Source organism: Hippocampus zosterae, chromosome 13 (genome assembly GCF_025434085.1).
Source record: "Hippocampus zosterae strain Florida chromosome 13, ASM2543408v3, whole genome shotgun sequence".
In the NCBI taxonomy this organism is placed as follows: domain Eukaryota; kingdom Metazoa; phylum Chordata; class Actinopteri; order Syngnathiformes; family Syngnathidae; genus Hippocampus; species Hippocampus zosterae.
The window spans coordinates 16,398,978-16,413,394 of record NC_067463.1 but is presented as its reverse complement, the minus strand read 5'-3'; the positions used below and the strand labels follow the sequence as shown (position 1 = coordinate 16,413,394).

At 45.0% G+C, this 14,417-nt stretch overlaps 2 protein-coding genes across 5 annotated transcripts in view; one reads left to right on the top strand and one right to left on the bottom strand.

The window, feature by feature from the left end:
• Nucleotides 1-8,883, top strand: part of LOC127613679 (myosin-11-like) — a 31,307-nt gene extending 22,424 nt beyond the window's left edge. For both annotated transcript variants that reach the window (XM_052084818.1, XM_052084817.1), the window contains 7 exons: nucleotides 651-779; nucleotides 1,233-1,321; nucleotides 1,393-1,516; nucleotides 1,600-1,808; nucleotides 3,013-3,121; nucleotides 3,220-3,392; nucleotides 7,321-8,883. In XM_052084818.1, coding sequence (XP_051940778.1) covers nucleotides 651-779; nucleotides 1,233-1,321; nucleotides 1,393-1,516; nucleotides 1,600-1,808; nucleotides 3,013-3,121; nucleotides 3,220-3,392; nucleotides 7,321-7,447 — 960 coding nt within the window. In that variant the 3' untranslated portion in view covers nucleotides 7,448-8,883. The remainder of the gene's footprint in view (nucleotides 1-650; nucleotides 780-1,232; nucleotides 1,322-1,392; nucleotides 1,517-1,599; nucleotides 1,809-3,012; nucleotides 3,122-3,219; nucleotides 3,393-7,320) is intronic.
• LOC127613784 (nuclear distribution protein nudE homolog 1-like) lies at nucleotides 8,881-13,547 on the bottom strand. Of its 3 annotated transcripts, none has more exons than XM_052085030.1 (9): nucleotides 13,411-13,547; nucleotides 12,897-13,020; nucleotides 12,577-12,730; nucleotides 11,691-11,839; nucleotides 11,478-11,614; nucleotides 10,672-10,848; nucleotides 10,496-10,581; nucleotides 10,252-10,406; nucleotides 8,881-10,046 (listed from the first exon to the last, which is right to left on the bottom strand). In XM_052085030.1, the coding sequence occupies exons 2-9, from the start codon at nucleotides 12,980-12,982 to the stop codon at nucleotides 9,953-9,955; spliced, it is 1,038 nt and encodes a 345-aa protein (XP_051940990.1). In that variant the 5' UTR covers nucleotides 12,983-13,020; nucleotides 13,411-13,547; the 3' UTR covers nucleotides 8,881-9,952. The 3 variants fall into 3 exon arrangements, with proteins under 3 accessions (XP_051940990.1, XP_051940992.1, XP_051940991.1); XM_052085032.1 differs by having other exon boundaries at nucleotides 10,496-10,566; nucleotides 13,411-13,546; XM_052085031.1 differs by lacking the exon at nucleotides 13,411-13,547 and adding an exon at nucleotides 13,304-13,320.
• Nucleotides 13,548-14,417: the final 870 nt, after the last annotated feature.

Here is a 14,417-nt window from a genome sequence, read left to right as displayed (position 1 = left end):
GATCCTCACTAGGGTCGCAGGGGGTGCTGGAGCCTATCCCAGCCGTCTTCGGGCAGTAGGCAGGGGACACCCTGAATCAGTTGCCAGCCAATCGCAGGGCACACAGAGACGAACAACCATCCACATCCACACTCACACCTAGGGACAATTTAGAGCGTCCAATCAGCCTGCCATGCATGTTTTTGGAATGTGGGAGGAAACCGGAGCACCCGGAGAAAACCCACGCAGGCCCGGGGAGAACATGCAAACTCCACACAGGGAGGTCGGAGCTGGAATCGAACCCGGTACCTCTGCACTGTGAAGCTGACGTGCTAACCACTGGACTACCAGGCCGCTTGGCCGGAATATTTGAACTCCATTTGGTGAAGCTTCTGGGTACAAACAGGTGTTGGCCTTTGCTGTGTGAAAATTGACATCCTCTACCCTGCTCATGGCCTTACCTCTTTGCACTCGGGCTTCTGTTTTCTTTGCCCGACAGAAGTAGAAGACTTATTTAATGTTAGTGTTCAAAAAGCAAGAGCCTTCCCCAAATCGATTTTGAGAGTTGTCTACATTTTCCAATCGAAGGATTTAAGAGCGTCATGGGTACATGTGTGTAAATCAAACATGCTATACTGATGCTGACGTTTGCGATTCTCCTTTTCCGCCAGGCCCAAATGAAAGACTTCCAGAGGGAGCTGGAGGATGCCCGTGCTGCCCGTGAGGAAGTGCTGACGACGGCGAAGGAGAGTGAGAGGAAAGCCAAGAGCCTGGAGGCCGAGCTGATGCAGCTGCAAGAGGTAAGATGATGGAATGCTTTTTTGAGCACTTATTCAGTGTCCTACCGGTGCTCTCGGTTATCCTAATACATTTCGGCACACGAGTTGAGCAACTGTCTTATGATGTCATTTTCCGTTACTGTATGACATTTTAGCACACTCGTTGGACACTGTTGTAGAAAAACTACAGTCCACAAATAGAACAGCGAGGGCACACTCGTACAGCAACTGTCTTCCAAGAGACATTTTTTTCCAATGCCGGCTTCCTCTACTACATGATGTCTGCAGAAATGTCATACAAGTGAGGACAAAGAGCATACTAGTACGTGGACAACTCAGTGGACCGCCAGGATAGCAAATCATTTCTGAAAGCCCTTCCCGTAATAAGACATCATCCTGTTTGTAAGGGAGGGGGGGGGGGGGGTGCAAAAAAATAATGGCTCGCAACCCATGTTTCATGTCATGCTTCTTTAGGAACTGGCCTCTGCTGAGAGGGCGCGGAAGCAAGCGGAGGCTGAAAGGGACGAGATGGCGGATGAGCTGGCGAGCAACTCCTCCGGAAAGTCAGTCATGTTTTGCCCTCAGTCGGAATCACACGATCCGACCTGACCATACTTGCGCTTCCCGTGTGTAGGTCAGCCTTGTCCGACGAGAAGCGCCGCCTGGAAGCTAAGATCTCCCAGCTGGAAGAGGAACTCGAGGAGGAGCAGAGCAACATGGAGATCCTCAACGACAGGCTGAGGAAGAGCACGCAACAGGTTGGCGCAGAAGCAAGATCACATCAACAGCAGCCACACCAAACGCCCTGCGCACCTGCTACAAGCTTGCATTTTCCCCACAGGTGGATCAGATCAACAACGAGCTGCAAACAGAGCGCTCGGCCTCCCAGAAGAACGAGAGCGCCCGGCAGCAGATGGAGCGCCAGAACAAGGAGATGAAGGCCAAGCTCAGCGAGATGGAGAACCAGGTCAAGTCCAAGTTCAAATCCTCCATCGCCGCTTTGGAGGCGAAGGTGGCCCAACTGGAGGAGCAGCTGGAGCAGGAGAGCAGGTGAGAGACGGGGAAGCTCCCAAATAAGTAAAAAAATATATACACACACATATATATATATATATATATATAGGGCGGCCTGGTAGTCCAGTGGTTAGCACGTTGGCTTCACAGTGCAGAGGTACCGGGTTCAATTCCGGCTCCGGCCTCCCTGTGTGGAGTTTGCATGTTCTCCCCGGGCCTGTGTGGGTTTTCTCCGGGTGCTCCGGTTTCCTCCCACATTCCAAAAACATGCGTGGCAGGCTGATTGAACACTCCAAATTGTCCCTAGGTGTGAGTGTGAGTGTGAGTGGTTGTTCGTTTCTGTGTGCCCTGCGATTGGCTGGCAACCGATTCAGGCTGTCCCCCGCCTACTGCCCGGAGACAGCTGGGATAGGCTCCAGCACCCCCCGCAACCCTAGTGAGGATCAAGCGGCTCGGAAGATGAATGAATGAATATATACATACATATATATATATATATTTATAGAGAGAGAGAGATTAATTATTCGTCCATCATCATACGGCATCCAGAAAGTATTGTGGCCGCAATTACTTGTTGACATTATACGGCCTTTTGCAAAAATGGCCAAGCAAAATTGTAATTTGGGGAGGCTACTTCTAAATGTATTCCATTATTTTTAATTAAAGATCATTTGGACACAAGTCTTTTGCTTAAACCTTTGCTGAACTAAAAAGGGGCAAAAACAAAGCCATGATGACCAAACGACGAAGAGAGCTCCGAGACAATATTGTGGTATCCTTGCAGATCTGGGCAAGGCTCCAAAAGAATACGCTGCACTTACTGTTTCCAGAAGCACAGTGATTACTCATAGCATAACATTTTATAACTTCAACTTTAGTCAAAATGGACACTGCACATCAAACTCTAAACTTTAAAAAGTACTCTGTGATTTATTTCTGGCAGAAAGAAAGCAATCAGAAAGGAAAACCAAGGACAGGACATGTTACTATTATTTTATTGATTTTAAATGATTTTTTAAAATATGACAGCGTGACTGTACGACATTTTTTTTTGGCCTGCTTTTGTAATATTTTTGCAGCGGCACAGAAAGCAAATTTTCTCGCGTAAGCATGTTGAGTCCGTATTTTGATCAGCAGCTGGTCTTTAACCTGCAACTCCCGCAGTCCAATGTCAATTCCATGCAAGACCCTGCTGTCCAGTTTGACGTGAATCACATCAAGCTTTTGTCTTTCTTTCCAGGGAAAAGCAGGCTACTGCCAAGAGTGTGCGCCAGAAGGACAAGAAGCTCAAGGATGTGATGATGCAGGTGGAGGATGAAAGGAAACAGGCAGAACAGTACAAAGACCAGGTAGGATCACTCGTTTTCCAAGAATTTCGAGACTCCTTGCGGCAGCGGATGTGACGCGCCCTTGACGTGAATGCTTCCTCAATCAATTCCCCCACCAGGCCGAGAAGGCCAACACACGCATGAAGCAGCTGAAGCGGCAGCTGGAGGAGTCGGAGGAGGAGTCTCAGCGAGCCACGGCCGCCCGTAGGAAACTGCAGCGGGAGCTGGATGAAGCCACCGAGGCCAACGATGCCATGAGTCGCGAGGTCAACTCTCTCAAGAGCAAACTCAGGTGCGAATAGTTTGGTGTCATGAACAAATGATTCCTAGTTGCTGCTCTTTGCACTGCCGCCGGAGCAGTGGGTCAAGGTTGCGTCGTAATCGATGTCATGAGGAGAGTCAAATATCCACCTTTGAAATGCACTGCTGAGCTGACAACACATCAGAATCAGAATCAGAATCAGAATCATCTTTATTGGCCAAGTATGTAGAACACACAAGGAATTTGTCTCCGGTATAACACGCTGCACTAGTATCATCGTAAACAACAAAATCATTGAACCATTTTAGAGTAACCACTAGTTTTGAAGTACCATTTTGTGGTGCAAGAAGAGTGACTACGTCAGTGACTGTTTAAGGAGTTAATGGCTAGAGGGAAGAAGCTGTTTAAGTGTCTACTGGATTTGGTGCGCATGGATCTGTAGCGTCTGCCTGAGGGGAGTGGCTGAAAAAGGTGGTGGGCAGGGTGCGGGGGATCCAGGAGGATTTTCCGTGCCCTTGTCTTGATTCTTGCAGTGTGCAAGTCCTCAAGAGTGGGTAGGGCGGTGCCAACGATTTTTTCTGCCGTCCTAACTGTCCGTTGAAGTCGGATTTTGTCCTTTTTTGTGGCGGCCCCAAACCAAACCGTGATGGAAGAACACAGGATTGATTCGATGACTGCAGTGTATAACTGTCGTAGCACCTCCTGTGGCAGGCCATGCTTCCTCAGCAGCCTCAGGAAGTACATCCGCTGCCGGGCCCTTTTCAGGATGGAGATGGTGTTGACTTCCCACTTCATGTCCTGGGAGACTGTGATTCCCAGGAACTTGAAGGTCTCGACGGTTGACACAGGGCAGTTGGATAGTGTGAGGGGCAACTGAGGAGAAGAATGTTTCCTGAAGTCCACGATCATCTCTACAGTTTTGAGCGTGTTCAGCCCGAGGTTGTGTCGGCCGCACCAAAGCTCCAGCTGCTCCACTTGTTGGCGGTACGCAGACTCGTCGCCGTCTTTGATGAGACCGATGACCGTGGTGTCGTCTGCGAACTTTATGAGTTTGACAGCTGGATCTGTTGAGGTGCAATCGTTTGTGTAGAGAGAGAAGAGCAGAGGCGAGAGGACACATCCCTGTGGGGCACCAGTGCTGGTAGTGCGTATTGATGATGTTGTTGCTCCCAGTCCCACCTGTTGTGTCCGTCCCGTCAGGAAGCTGAGGATCCACTGGCAGATCGTAGGGGACACACCGAGGTGGAGTAGTTTGGGGGTGAGGAGTTCCGGGATGATGGTGTTGAACGCAGAGCTGAAATCCACAAACAGAATCCTTGCGTAGGTCCCTGTGCTGTCGAGGTGCTCGAGGATGTAGTGCAGACCTATGTTGACTGCGTCTTCCACAGACCTGTTTGCCCGGTAGGCAAACTGGAGAGGGTCCAGCTGGGGTCCAGTGACGTTCTTTAGGTGATTCAGCACAAGGCGTTCAAAGGACTTCATGACCACAGACGTCAGGGCGACAGGCCTGTAGTCGTTCAGTTCCGATGTTGCCGATTTCTTGGGAACTGGGATGATGGTAGACTGTTTGAAGCAGGATGGGACCTCACACAGCTCCAGGGATCTGTTGAAGATTTGTGTGAAGACCGGAGCCAGCTGGTCAGCGCAGACTTTCAGGCAGGAGGGGGACACTTTGTCGGGCCCCGGAGCTTTCTTGATCTTTTGCTGCTTGAAGAGCCGTCTCACGTCCTGTTCGTGGATCTGTAGTGGAGAAAAAGAGGGTGGGGGGCTAGGTAGAGTGGTTTCTGGTAGAGGTGGGTGTGTGTGGGAAATGGGGGTGTCCTTTTCAAATCGGCAGAAAAACATGTTTAGTTCATTAGCAAGACCCTTATTGTTCACTGTTTGGGGGGATGGCATTCTATAGTTAGTGATTGCTTTCAGGCCATTCCATACAGATGCAGAGTCGTTAGCAGAGAACTGGTTTTTCAGCCTCTCTGCATAGCTTCTCTTTGCGATGTTAATTTCCTTTGTCAATTGGTTTCGGGCATGTTTGTACAGTGCCCGATCTCCACTTCTAAATGCGGCCTCTTTCCCTTTCCTGAGTTGCCTGAGTTTGGGAGTAAACCATGGCTTGTTATTGTTAAACGAGCGGAAGGACTTCGTTGGTACACACATGTCCTCACAGAAACTGATGTATGATGTTACAGTGTCTGTGTATTCATCCAGTGTGCCCGTTGAAGTTTCAAAGACGCCCCAATCAGTGCAGTCTAAGCATTCTTGTAGAGCTAGCTTTGCTTCATCTGTCCATTTTTTCACAGTCTTAACAACCGGTTTAACACATTTGAGTTTCTGTCTGTATGTAGGTATTAAGTGGATTAAATTGTGGTCAGAAAGACCCAATGCTGCGCGGGCGACCGATCGGTATGCATTTTTGATTGTTGTATAGCAGTGATCTAGAATGTTGCCTTCTCTGGTGAAACAGTCTATGTGCTGCTTATATCTGGGAAGTTCACGGTTAAGATGTGCTCTATTAAAATCGCCCAAAATGATCAGGGGTGACTCTGGGTATTTTAGTTCGAGTTTGTTTACTTGTTCGGCTAGCGTTTGTATCGCCGTGTTAGCGTTAGCTTGTGGCGCAATGTAAACACCGACTAGTAAAAAGGAGGTGAACTCACGTGGCGAGTAGAATGGCTTGCAGTTTAAAGACAGCGACTCCAGGTCCGGGCTGCAGTGTGCGTCGAGCTTCGTGACATCAGTGCACCATTCTTCGTTGATATAGAAGCAAATCCCACCACCCTTCGATTTCCCCGATAGCTCCGTGTCGCGGTCGGCTCGGAGAAGGCGGAAGCCGGGTAGATGTAGCGCGGGATCTGGATGGCGGTCACTGAGCCAGGTTTCAGTGAAGCAGAGCGCAGCAGAACGTGCAAATGTTTTGTTGGTCTTTGTGAGGAGAATAAATTCGTCCATCTTGTTTGGCAGAGATCGTAGATTAGCAAGATGGATCGATGGGAGCGGGGTTCGAAATCCGCGCTGCCTGAGCTTGACGAGCACGCCGGCTCGCTTCCCCCTCCTCCGGCGGCGTCTCCATGCTCCGTACAGCGCAGCCGCTCCGCTCGCGATTAGCTCCGAAAAACCTTGTGGATTTTCGTGTGCTGGTGAAAAAAGACCGAGCGTAGACTCCCCAATGCGCAGCAACTTTTCCCTCGTGTAAGTAAGCCGCTCAGGGTCGCCAAAAACAAACGAAAATAACAAAAACAGGGATAATACTAGGGAGCGTGTGACCGAGGCTGCCATACCTGTCGGCGCCTGATGACACATAACACGAGAAAAAAAACAATTCCGTCATCCTGCCTGCTATACTCTTCATTAGATACAACTGCACAATCTGCGAAGACACAAGTGTAGCGGTAATATTGTTCAACGTCGATAGACAGCAATGTATTTCTTTTGTTTGTAGTTTGCAGTGGTGAAATGATAGAACTGCACCGCATCCTGCCGAGAACTATTTCGAACGCGGTCACCTTATTTTGCCTCCTGCAAAGAAGTTTTACAATTGTTTTTCATACAGCTCCTTGAGTGGATGAAAACATTTTCTGGTAACATACACAGTAGTACCTCAAATCACCTCTCCAGGCAATACAAACGTGTTTATTTTTGTATTCCAGAGGCTACCTCTAACTGAAGAAGTAACACAGCAGGTACCGCTACATCTAAAAGTTACTCTCTCCTCATTATCTCGAAGAAATCCCCAACTTCTATTCATTTCCAATGCACACTTTTCCTTCCAGCTTATTGAGCCCGAGAGAATTTGTCAACAGCTTTCAAATTGAAAACATCCCTTCTTCAGCTTTTCTGAAATGCCATAAACGGTCAAATATGCACGTTACCTGCGTACCGCCTTTTTTTTTCCTTCACCATGTGACACACCCGAAGGAAAACAGCTCAGCAAACTTCTTTCATGTCCCCGCTGACTTTTCAGGCGTGGGAACGAGCCCTCCTTTGGCAGCACACCTCGGCGTATAGGTGGAGGCCGCAGGGCAGTTGAGGATGCGTCTGAGGAGGAGGCGGACTCCCAAAGTGACTTCAACGGAAAGTCAGCAGACTGAGAGATGAGACGTCAACGAAGCGGATATTTGAATCTCCCGACAATACTGCCTCTTGAAAATGGAGGTTAACTTTTTACACCCTCCCCCCAATCACCCTAGTTCACCCTGACTTCAAAATACACAGTACCCGGCCAAAGAAAAGTTACACATTGTTTTGTTTGGCTGCCATTAGCCTTGAATTCACATTCACTTGTTCACATTTAAGTAAGTTCATGCAATGTCACAACATTTTCTGCCACGCAGAAATGTATTTTCAGACAAGCTCCTGCATTGACTATGGGAGAGCTGTCAAAGGTCCTCAATGGGTGAAGGTATAAATCATGTGTGAAAAGGTTTTAGTATTTGTGCCAAATGGTACCGGCCTTGTGACCCGTCGTTTTGGAATGTTCCCATGGAAGAAAAGAAAAGAAAAAACAATCCATCAATGTTAAAACATATAGCCATTCAGCAAATTCATGTGGTCAGCTGATCTCATATTTGGACATGAAATCTGAATATCTTAATCCACAATCTCTTGTATCTAGAATCGAGAAGCTGTTAATTGCATCAGTTAGGGTTAAACATCAAATATTTCTCCTGTAATTATCCGATGCACTGCTTTAATCTCAATGCTCAGTGCAATCCAATGTGTTTCTTTTCAAGGGGCCGGGTAGCGTATATTTTTCTGCCATTTTCAGTAGTAAACTGATCTGTCCTCTCATTTCAGAGCACTTTTTCCTGACACAAATCGCATAGATTTAACAAAATATCAACCAAGGGGGTTATTTGGTGGCATCACGGCTGTGTGGTTTACCGGTTTTATTTACACCATTTTGTGTTGCACTGAATGACTAATAATGCAACATTCTGTACGCAACATGTGCCGCTAATTACTGTGCTAACCTGCCAGCAGAGCCAACACTGTTGATCACCTTTGGATAGTCTGTCACCTTGTGGAAATGTAGAACTATAAAGCTACGGTTGTCTTCTTGCCTGTGACTGCTGTTGACCTATTAGATTGAAAATGTAGATTGGGGGTCTACACCCAGTTTGCTTTTTGTACCCAAACTAGCCTATCACATTTCTGTATGATAATTACTTCATTCTTTAACATGTAAAAGGTTATGAATGGTTTAGGATCATATCCTTGTCAAATTTGCTGCATTTTTTGAACCATTGTCAGCAACTCAATCTGCTTTCTAAAGGACATTTAATTCAAATGATCAGGATCAGGGTTTTTCAGAGCTCGCTGATGAGGTGATTGTTTGAATCCGTTTTTTCGGCGTAAGGAGACATATAGAACATGCAGCAAAGCGGCCCTCGAAGACCGGAGTTGGACATGCCTGCGCCTGTCCCATACAGTTATGTAACCGACTGTGTTTACATTGCACAATTTCTTTCTACTAATTGTTGAACCACCTGCACACAAAAAATAAAACTCTATACCCCCAAAAAAACCCAACCATTTTGTTCTTTTAATGTTTAAGTGGAGGTCAGTAACTTTACAAGTCAAATTGAAGCAGTTTCACAGGATAAACAATCCAAACTAAAAGCGTTCATGGTTTGGTGCAGTGCATCAGATGGATACAAGGCACCAGGGAACCGAACGCAACAGTACATTGAGTACTTTCAGTGGTCACAGCACAGATCATTACTAAGCGGTCATACCGAAGACTCCAGTATAACCAGAAACTGCTTAAAAGTGGGGGAAACCGCTACATTAAAGCTTTATTCATTCCAATTCCGTTTCACAATCTCTCCCCAAAAAGTAGGTAAAGTGTTTTCCACTACACACAACTTAGCCTACAAACAGTGCATCTCAATAACCTGATTTATTATTGCTTTTTCTTCTCCCTCCCCACAGGATGAGTCCAGAGTTATTAGGAGAGCCATTATATTACATTCAGTAGAGTGAGTGTGCTAATCAAAATTCCAATTAAGAAAACGTGGAGGAAGGCAGCATTGGCTTAAAACCGAACCCCGGCAGCATCATTTTTCTAAATTACCCCCAAAATCAAGCTCCGCGGCATCACACAGATGCAAATTAAATGATGCCACTGTTGATTAGTCCTAAAGTTTATATTTCAAAGATTAAAAGCAAAACTAAAAATATTGAGAAAAATATACATTTCCCTTATCACAGCTTTGGTTTGTACTTAAACAGCAACTTGGTATTGTTGTTAGGTCATTTAATGGTCCTGATATTCGGGTCCCTTACGTGTTTGTGACGTTTGTTAAATGGTAGTGATCCCTCACATTCAGGGCGCAAGTCAATACAGCGTTGTTTTGAAGCTCCTCGTCACATGGACATGAGTGAGCGTGGATGTTAACGCTTATGAAACGGTGCTTTGCGTCCCATGATGTGGTGTGATATGATACGAATGTGTCTTAGGCAGCAGAATTCCACATATCATCTGGAGCGAGGAGCAAAGAAACCGGGCTTCAGGTTCAACGAGCTCAATGTTCATAGTTCAGTTGTGACGGGGAGGGAGTTGGTGCGAGGTGAAGGAAGGAGGTGCGGTTTCCTCACAGCAGCATCTTGACTCCTCCTTGTGGAGACTGCGCACCTTGAGAGACACCCCGCGGAGGCGCTGGTCCAAACTCTAACCGCTTCACTAAACTAAGTACAAGACAAGCACAAATACTTGTAAGACATCCTCATCTTCGATTCGTCGCTGTCATTGCATCATTCATTTCCTCATCGTTAAATGACAATTGTAACATTGAAGAGAAAAAGAAAATCACAACTGGATTCGTTTTAAAGTCGTTCAGCCGTAGTCTAAACTGCATAAAAGCAAGGTTCAATGGTTCTGAATCCCTCTCACCTGTCATACTGTGGCGGAGGGCTCATGCTGTTGGCTTGGATGTCAGCCCCCCCATCTCGACCACATGGACTAGCATGCGCGGGTGGCAGCACCAGTCGGGTGCTCGATGTGTCGTATGCAAAGTCTCGACATGAGGCCAGCTTGGACTCCAGATTCTGACACACCACAAATGCAAGAATCACAAACTTCAGAATGATACGAACATGGCGCAGTACAGCAGTAATGAGACAAATGCATCTCCTACCCCAACTTTTCTCAGCAGCTCCCCAACGATGTTCAGTGCAGATATTCTTGCAGACGTTGTGAGAGGAGTACCTGTTAAAGCATCACCTGACACATGAAAAACAATCGGTGGAATAAAAAAAAAAAACACGGAGCATATCATTAATTCTTTGGTAAAACATAAATATCCCTATTCACCTCGCCAGATGCTGGATGCAGGGGGTGTGGCAAACGAGCTGGATGGCTTAGACGGGGTAACTGGGGTGGTGGGGTTGCTAGCGGAGGGGCACGGAAGGTCTGCTCGATCGGGGTCTTTGCCCATGCTGCTGGATGGCCGCCTTTCCTTCTGACGCACAGCCAGTTCCTGCCGAAGATCTGCGTCAAACAGCACAACCAAAAGGAAAGTTGGACAGCCTTAAATGTGCAAACTCGAGAGTGTCAAGTCAAATGCCTTTGACATTGGTACAATTCGGAATTTGTCAAAACCTTTGACAACTTTGGAGAGGAGGAGACTTCAGCTCAGTGAGCATCTGAAAGAAGAAATACTTGTTTTGCGTTTTCTTTGTCATGCCAACACCGACGGCAAAGTGTGTGAGCGAGTGTGAATGTGACCAAAAAACCTGTTTGCATTGCAGATGTGCAACAAATGAGACCATCCACTTTGAGAAGTAAGCCTTTTGTCCACTTCTCAGTGACCTTTAAGGAATTTGGTTGCCTTTCTGTGGTACCTTAAACAAGTTTAATTAATTTTGTGACTAAGCTCAAAACTCAATTGATGAATATTCAAATTTACGCAATTAATATCAGTCAGTGAAATACCATTCATCTTTTCCAGCCTCCTCTGAATAAAAAAAAAAAAAGCAAGCTTTTCCAACAAATCTGTTGAAATGTAGCTCGCCGTATACTCAATATTCACTGCAACTACTTCATCAGCCAGGACACGACAACAGATCTCGTCTCATAAGGCTGAAATTGAAGCCCACTAAGACAGTTCATGTGTTTACCTCTGGCTTCATCTTTGAGCCTCTGAACAGACTCGAGCAGGTTCTCCTTCTCATCCAGCTCACTCTCGAGAAAAGCGTTCCTCTCGATGACATGGTTCATCTTCTGCTCAAAGTCCTCCAGAGACATGATGGTAGCCCTGGAGAGCAACTGAGATGATTACCGTGGCCCTGTGTATGTATGTAAACCTATAGCATTGAGTTTTAAGTACTGACCTTTTGGTTCGCTCAAGGTCATCATTGGACTGTTCTAGTTCTCTGATATATTTCTGCAGGTGATCTTTAACTGCTGTTGTCTCTGCCAGAGTTTCCTCCAGGTTGGAGATATGCTTGAAATTTTCAGTGTACTGACTCTCAAATTTCTCCTGCAAAAAAATATTTTTGAGATGTTCTGTGATCTATCATCTGGCAAAAATAGGTTGTGATTTTATAAGTTGTTGTTTTGGGTTTTTTTTTTACACTCAACATATCTGTTGCAATGATAAGAAAAAAATGCCTATCAAACTACTATACAAGTGTAACCAGTCTTGGCAACATTTTTGCCAATTTTCTGACGGATTTTATGGAACAAAACAGTAATTGAATCATAATCAATGTTTATCCATTTGCTGTACTTTCAATTTGACATATATCTTGTTCTCCAATAAATGGATGGAAAATCTGATTTGTGAATCAATTGAGCAAATTAGTCAGTCTTTAAATCAGGAACGATGCTAAGATTCGTCATCTGTGGGCTTGTGAATTCATAGTGCGCTTAAATGAACAAATGCAAGGAAATGCAGATCTGAAAGGTTCAAGTTTGTAAAAAAAACTATGATGATGCATCGTGTTGCATCGCTTTGGATTTGAAATCAGCACGGCTTTTGCGTAGAAGATAAAGACTATGGAGAGAATCCTGGCCAAAACAAAACCAAAAACTAACAAATGCATGTAAGACATTTCACGTCACCATATGACAGCTTGTTAGTACAGATAATTGTAAATTGGGTCACTCTCAGGTCACCACTGACTGCATTCAGATACGGTCTGCTATTAGTTTGATCATCAATGCAGCATTTCGACAACTGTTATCATCGAATCCAGTTTCACGTATCAATCAAACCTTAATGTTTTCCAGTTCCAGGCGGAGTCTGCTGTTGTCTTGTAGCAGCTCCTTGTTCCGAGCTTCACAGTGCTTTAGCTCAGTTTCCAGCTCTGCTTCATAGTCTCGACTCATCTGCTGAAACTCCTGCAGCTCTTCCTGAACTTCATCTGCCCTAAAGACATCGCGTTTCCAAAACAAGATCAACCTCCAAGCATCACTTATGACTGTTACATTCAAGATGAAGACAAGAGGGTTTGAGTGAGTGAGTATCAGAAAACCATTCCATAATAATCTATGAAAGCCGGTGTTTGTACGGGATTAGCGATGAACTATATTACCTCTGCTGGTGTCTATTCGCTTGCTCCTTCCAGAAGCGCAACTCCTCTTGCTGGGTGGCAAAGTTGCGTGTTGCTGGATCGCCCATGCCTCAGGGTGCTCGGGTGTATGGGTCCGTGCTAAAACCTGCATCCCACAACACGCTTAACAATGTTTTTATCTCACAACACCGTCACTGCTGTTTGCTGATGCTAACAAGCTAATAGAAGTAGAGATATCCACATAACATTTGCCACAATGGGTCACGTTTAACACATAAAGTAAATGTAAAAAAGGGAAATGTTGACAAGTGTTTTGAAGAAATAATGATTGTTCAAATTACAAGTAAACATGCTTAGCCAATACATTAATCAAGCTAAACTGTCAGGCTATCCAAAGCTAAGGAAACTGATGTTTTAAATAGAGTTACCTGCATGCAAGGGAAATGTTAAAATGTATTAAAATTTATATTTATAGTCCTGGTTAGGAGTTCTCATGCACTTTTTCTTGTAATGTGTGTAGCTCGAACAAACTTACTTTAGCTCACTCGCCGCCAGCTCAAAACGACACTGCCGTTTCATTCAGCGACCAATAAATTACAAACTAAGCTTGAAATCGGAGACGCGATTGGTCGAGGCGAAGAGCAAAACAAGAGACTAACCAATCATTTTTATAGCTGTAGTGGAGGAGTCGTTCTGACGTAACGGCTCCAATGGGGGGAGGGAGGCTTCCAAAGACATAAGTAGAGGCCCTTTGGCTGGTTGAGGACATGCAGACCTTGCCGCCATCTTGAACCGGGCTCTCATAACGTCACTTTAGTGAAGGACTTCTGAGGTTGAAAGACGCCGTAGTATTGCGGTGCTGAGTTGTACGGCTTAATTGTCTCGCTTGTTTTGGCGCATTGTCCATGCCAGTGTGTTTCTGTCGGGAAGCAAAAAATAATAAGAATAAGAAAACCTTTATTCGTCTCACAGTGGAGAAATTCCCAATGTATTTGTACAGTATTGAATAGTATATAAATAATCTAGATAATACTATACATCTACAATCAAACACATTAATATATATATATATATATATATATATATATATATATATATATATATATATATATATATATATATATATATATATATATATATATATATATGCATATTTTATGCATATTTTATGCACATTTTATAATCGTGGATACATGCGGGTCTCGCATCTAACTAGTGTCTGTTGGACTACTATTTCATTAAGGTAAACCTTTTTGAATGAAGAAACATTTTCAAAGCACACCTATTGTTTTGTATTCCATCCACTTGTCTGACGATTTAAACAAAATAAAACGCATGAAAATCGCTTAAAAATTCAGTGATTTGTGATGAAATTGAGGCGAGGCACCACAGCTGGACTACCGATTCAACGTGACGACCACGCTGCAGGTAGCGCCTATTCGCTCTCCTTGTCCAAGCTCTATCTAGTGTTGGATAAAGGGGATATCAATGGGATATTTTATTAGATCAACATCGCTATTATTTGCATGGTTCTAAAAAAAC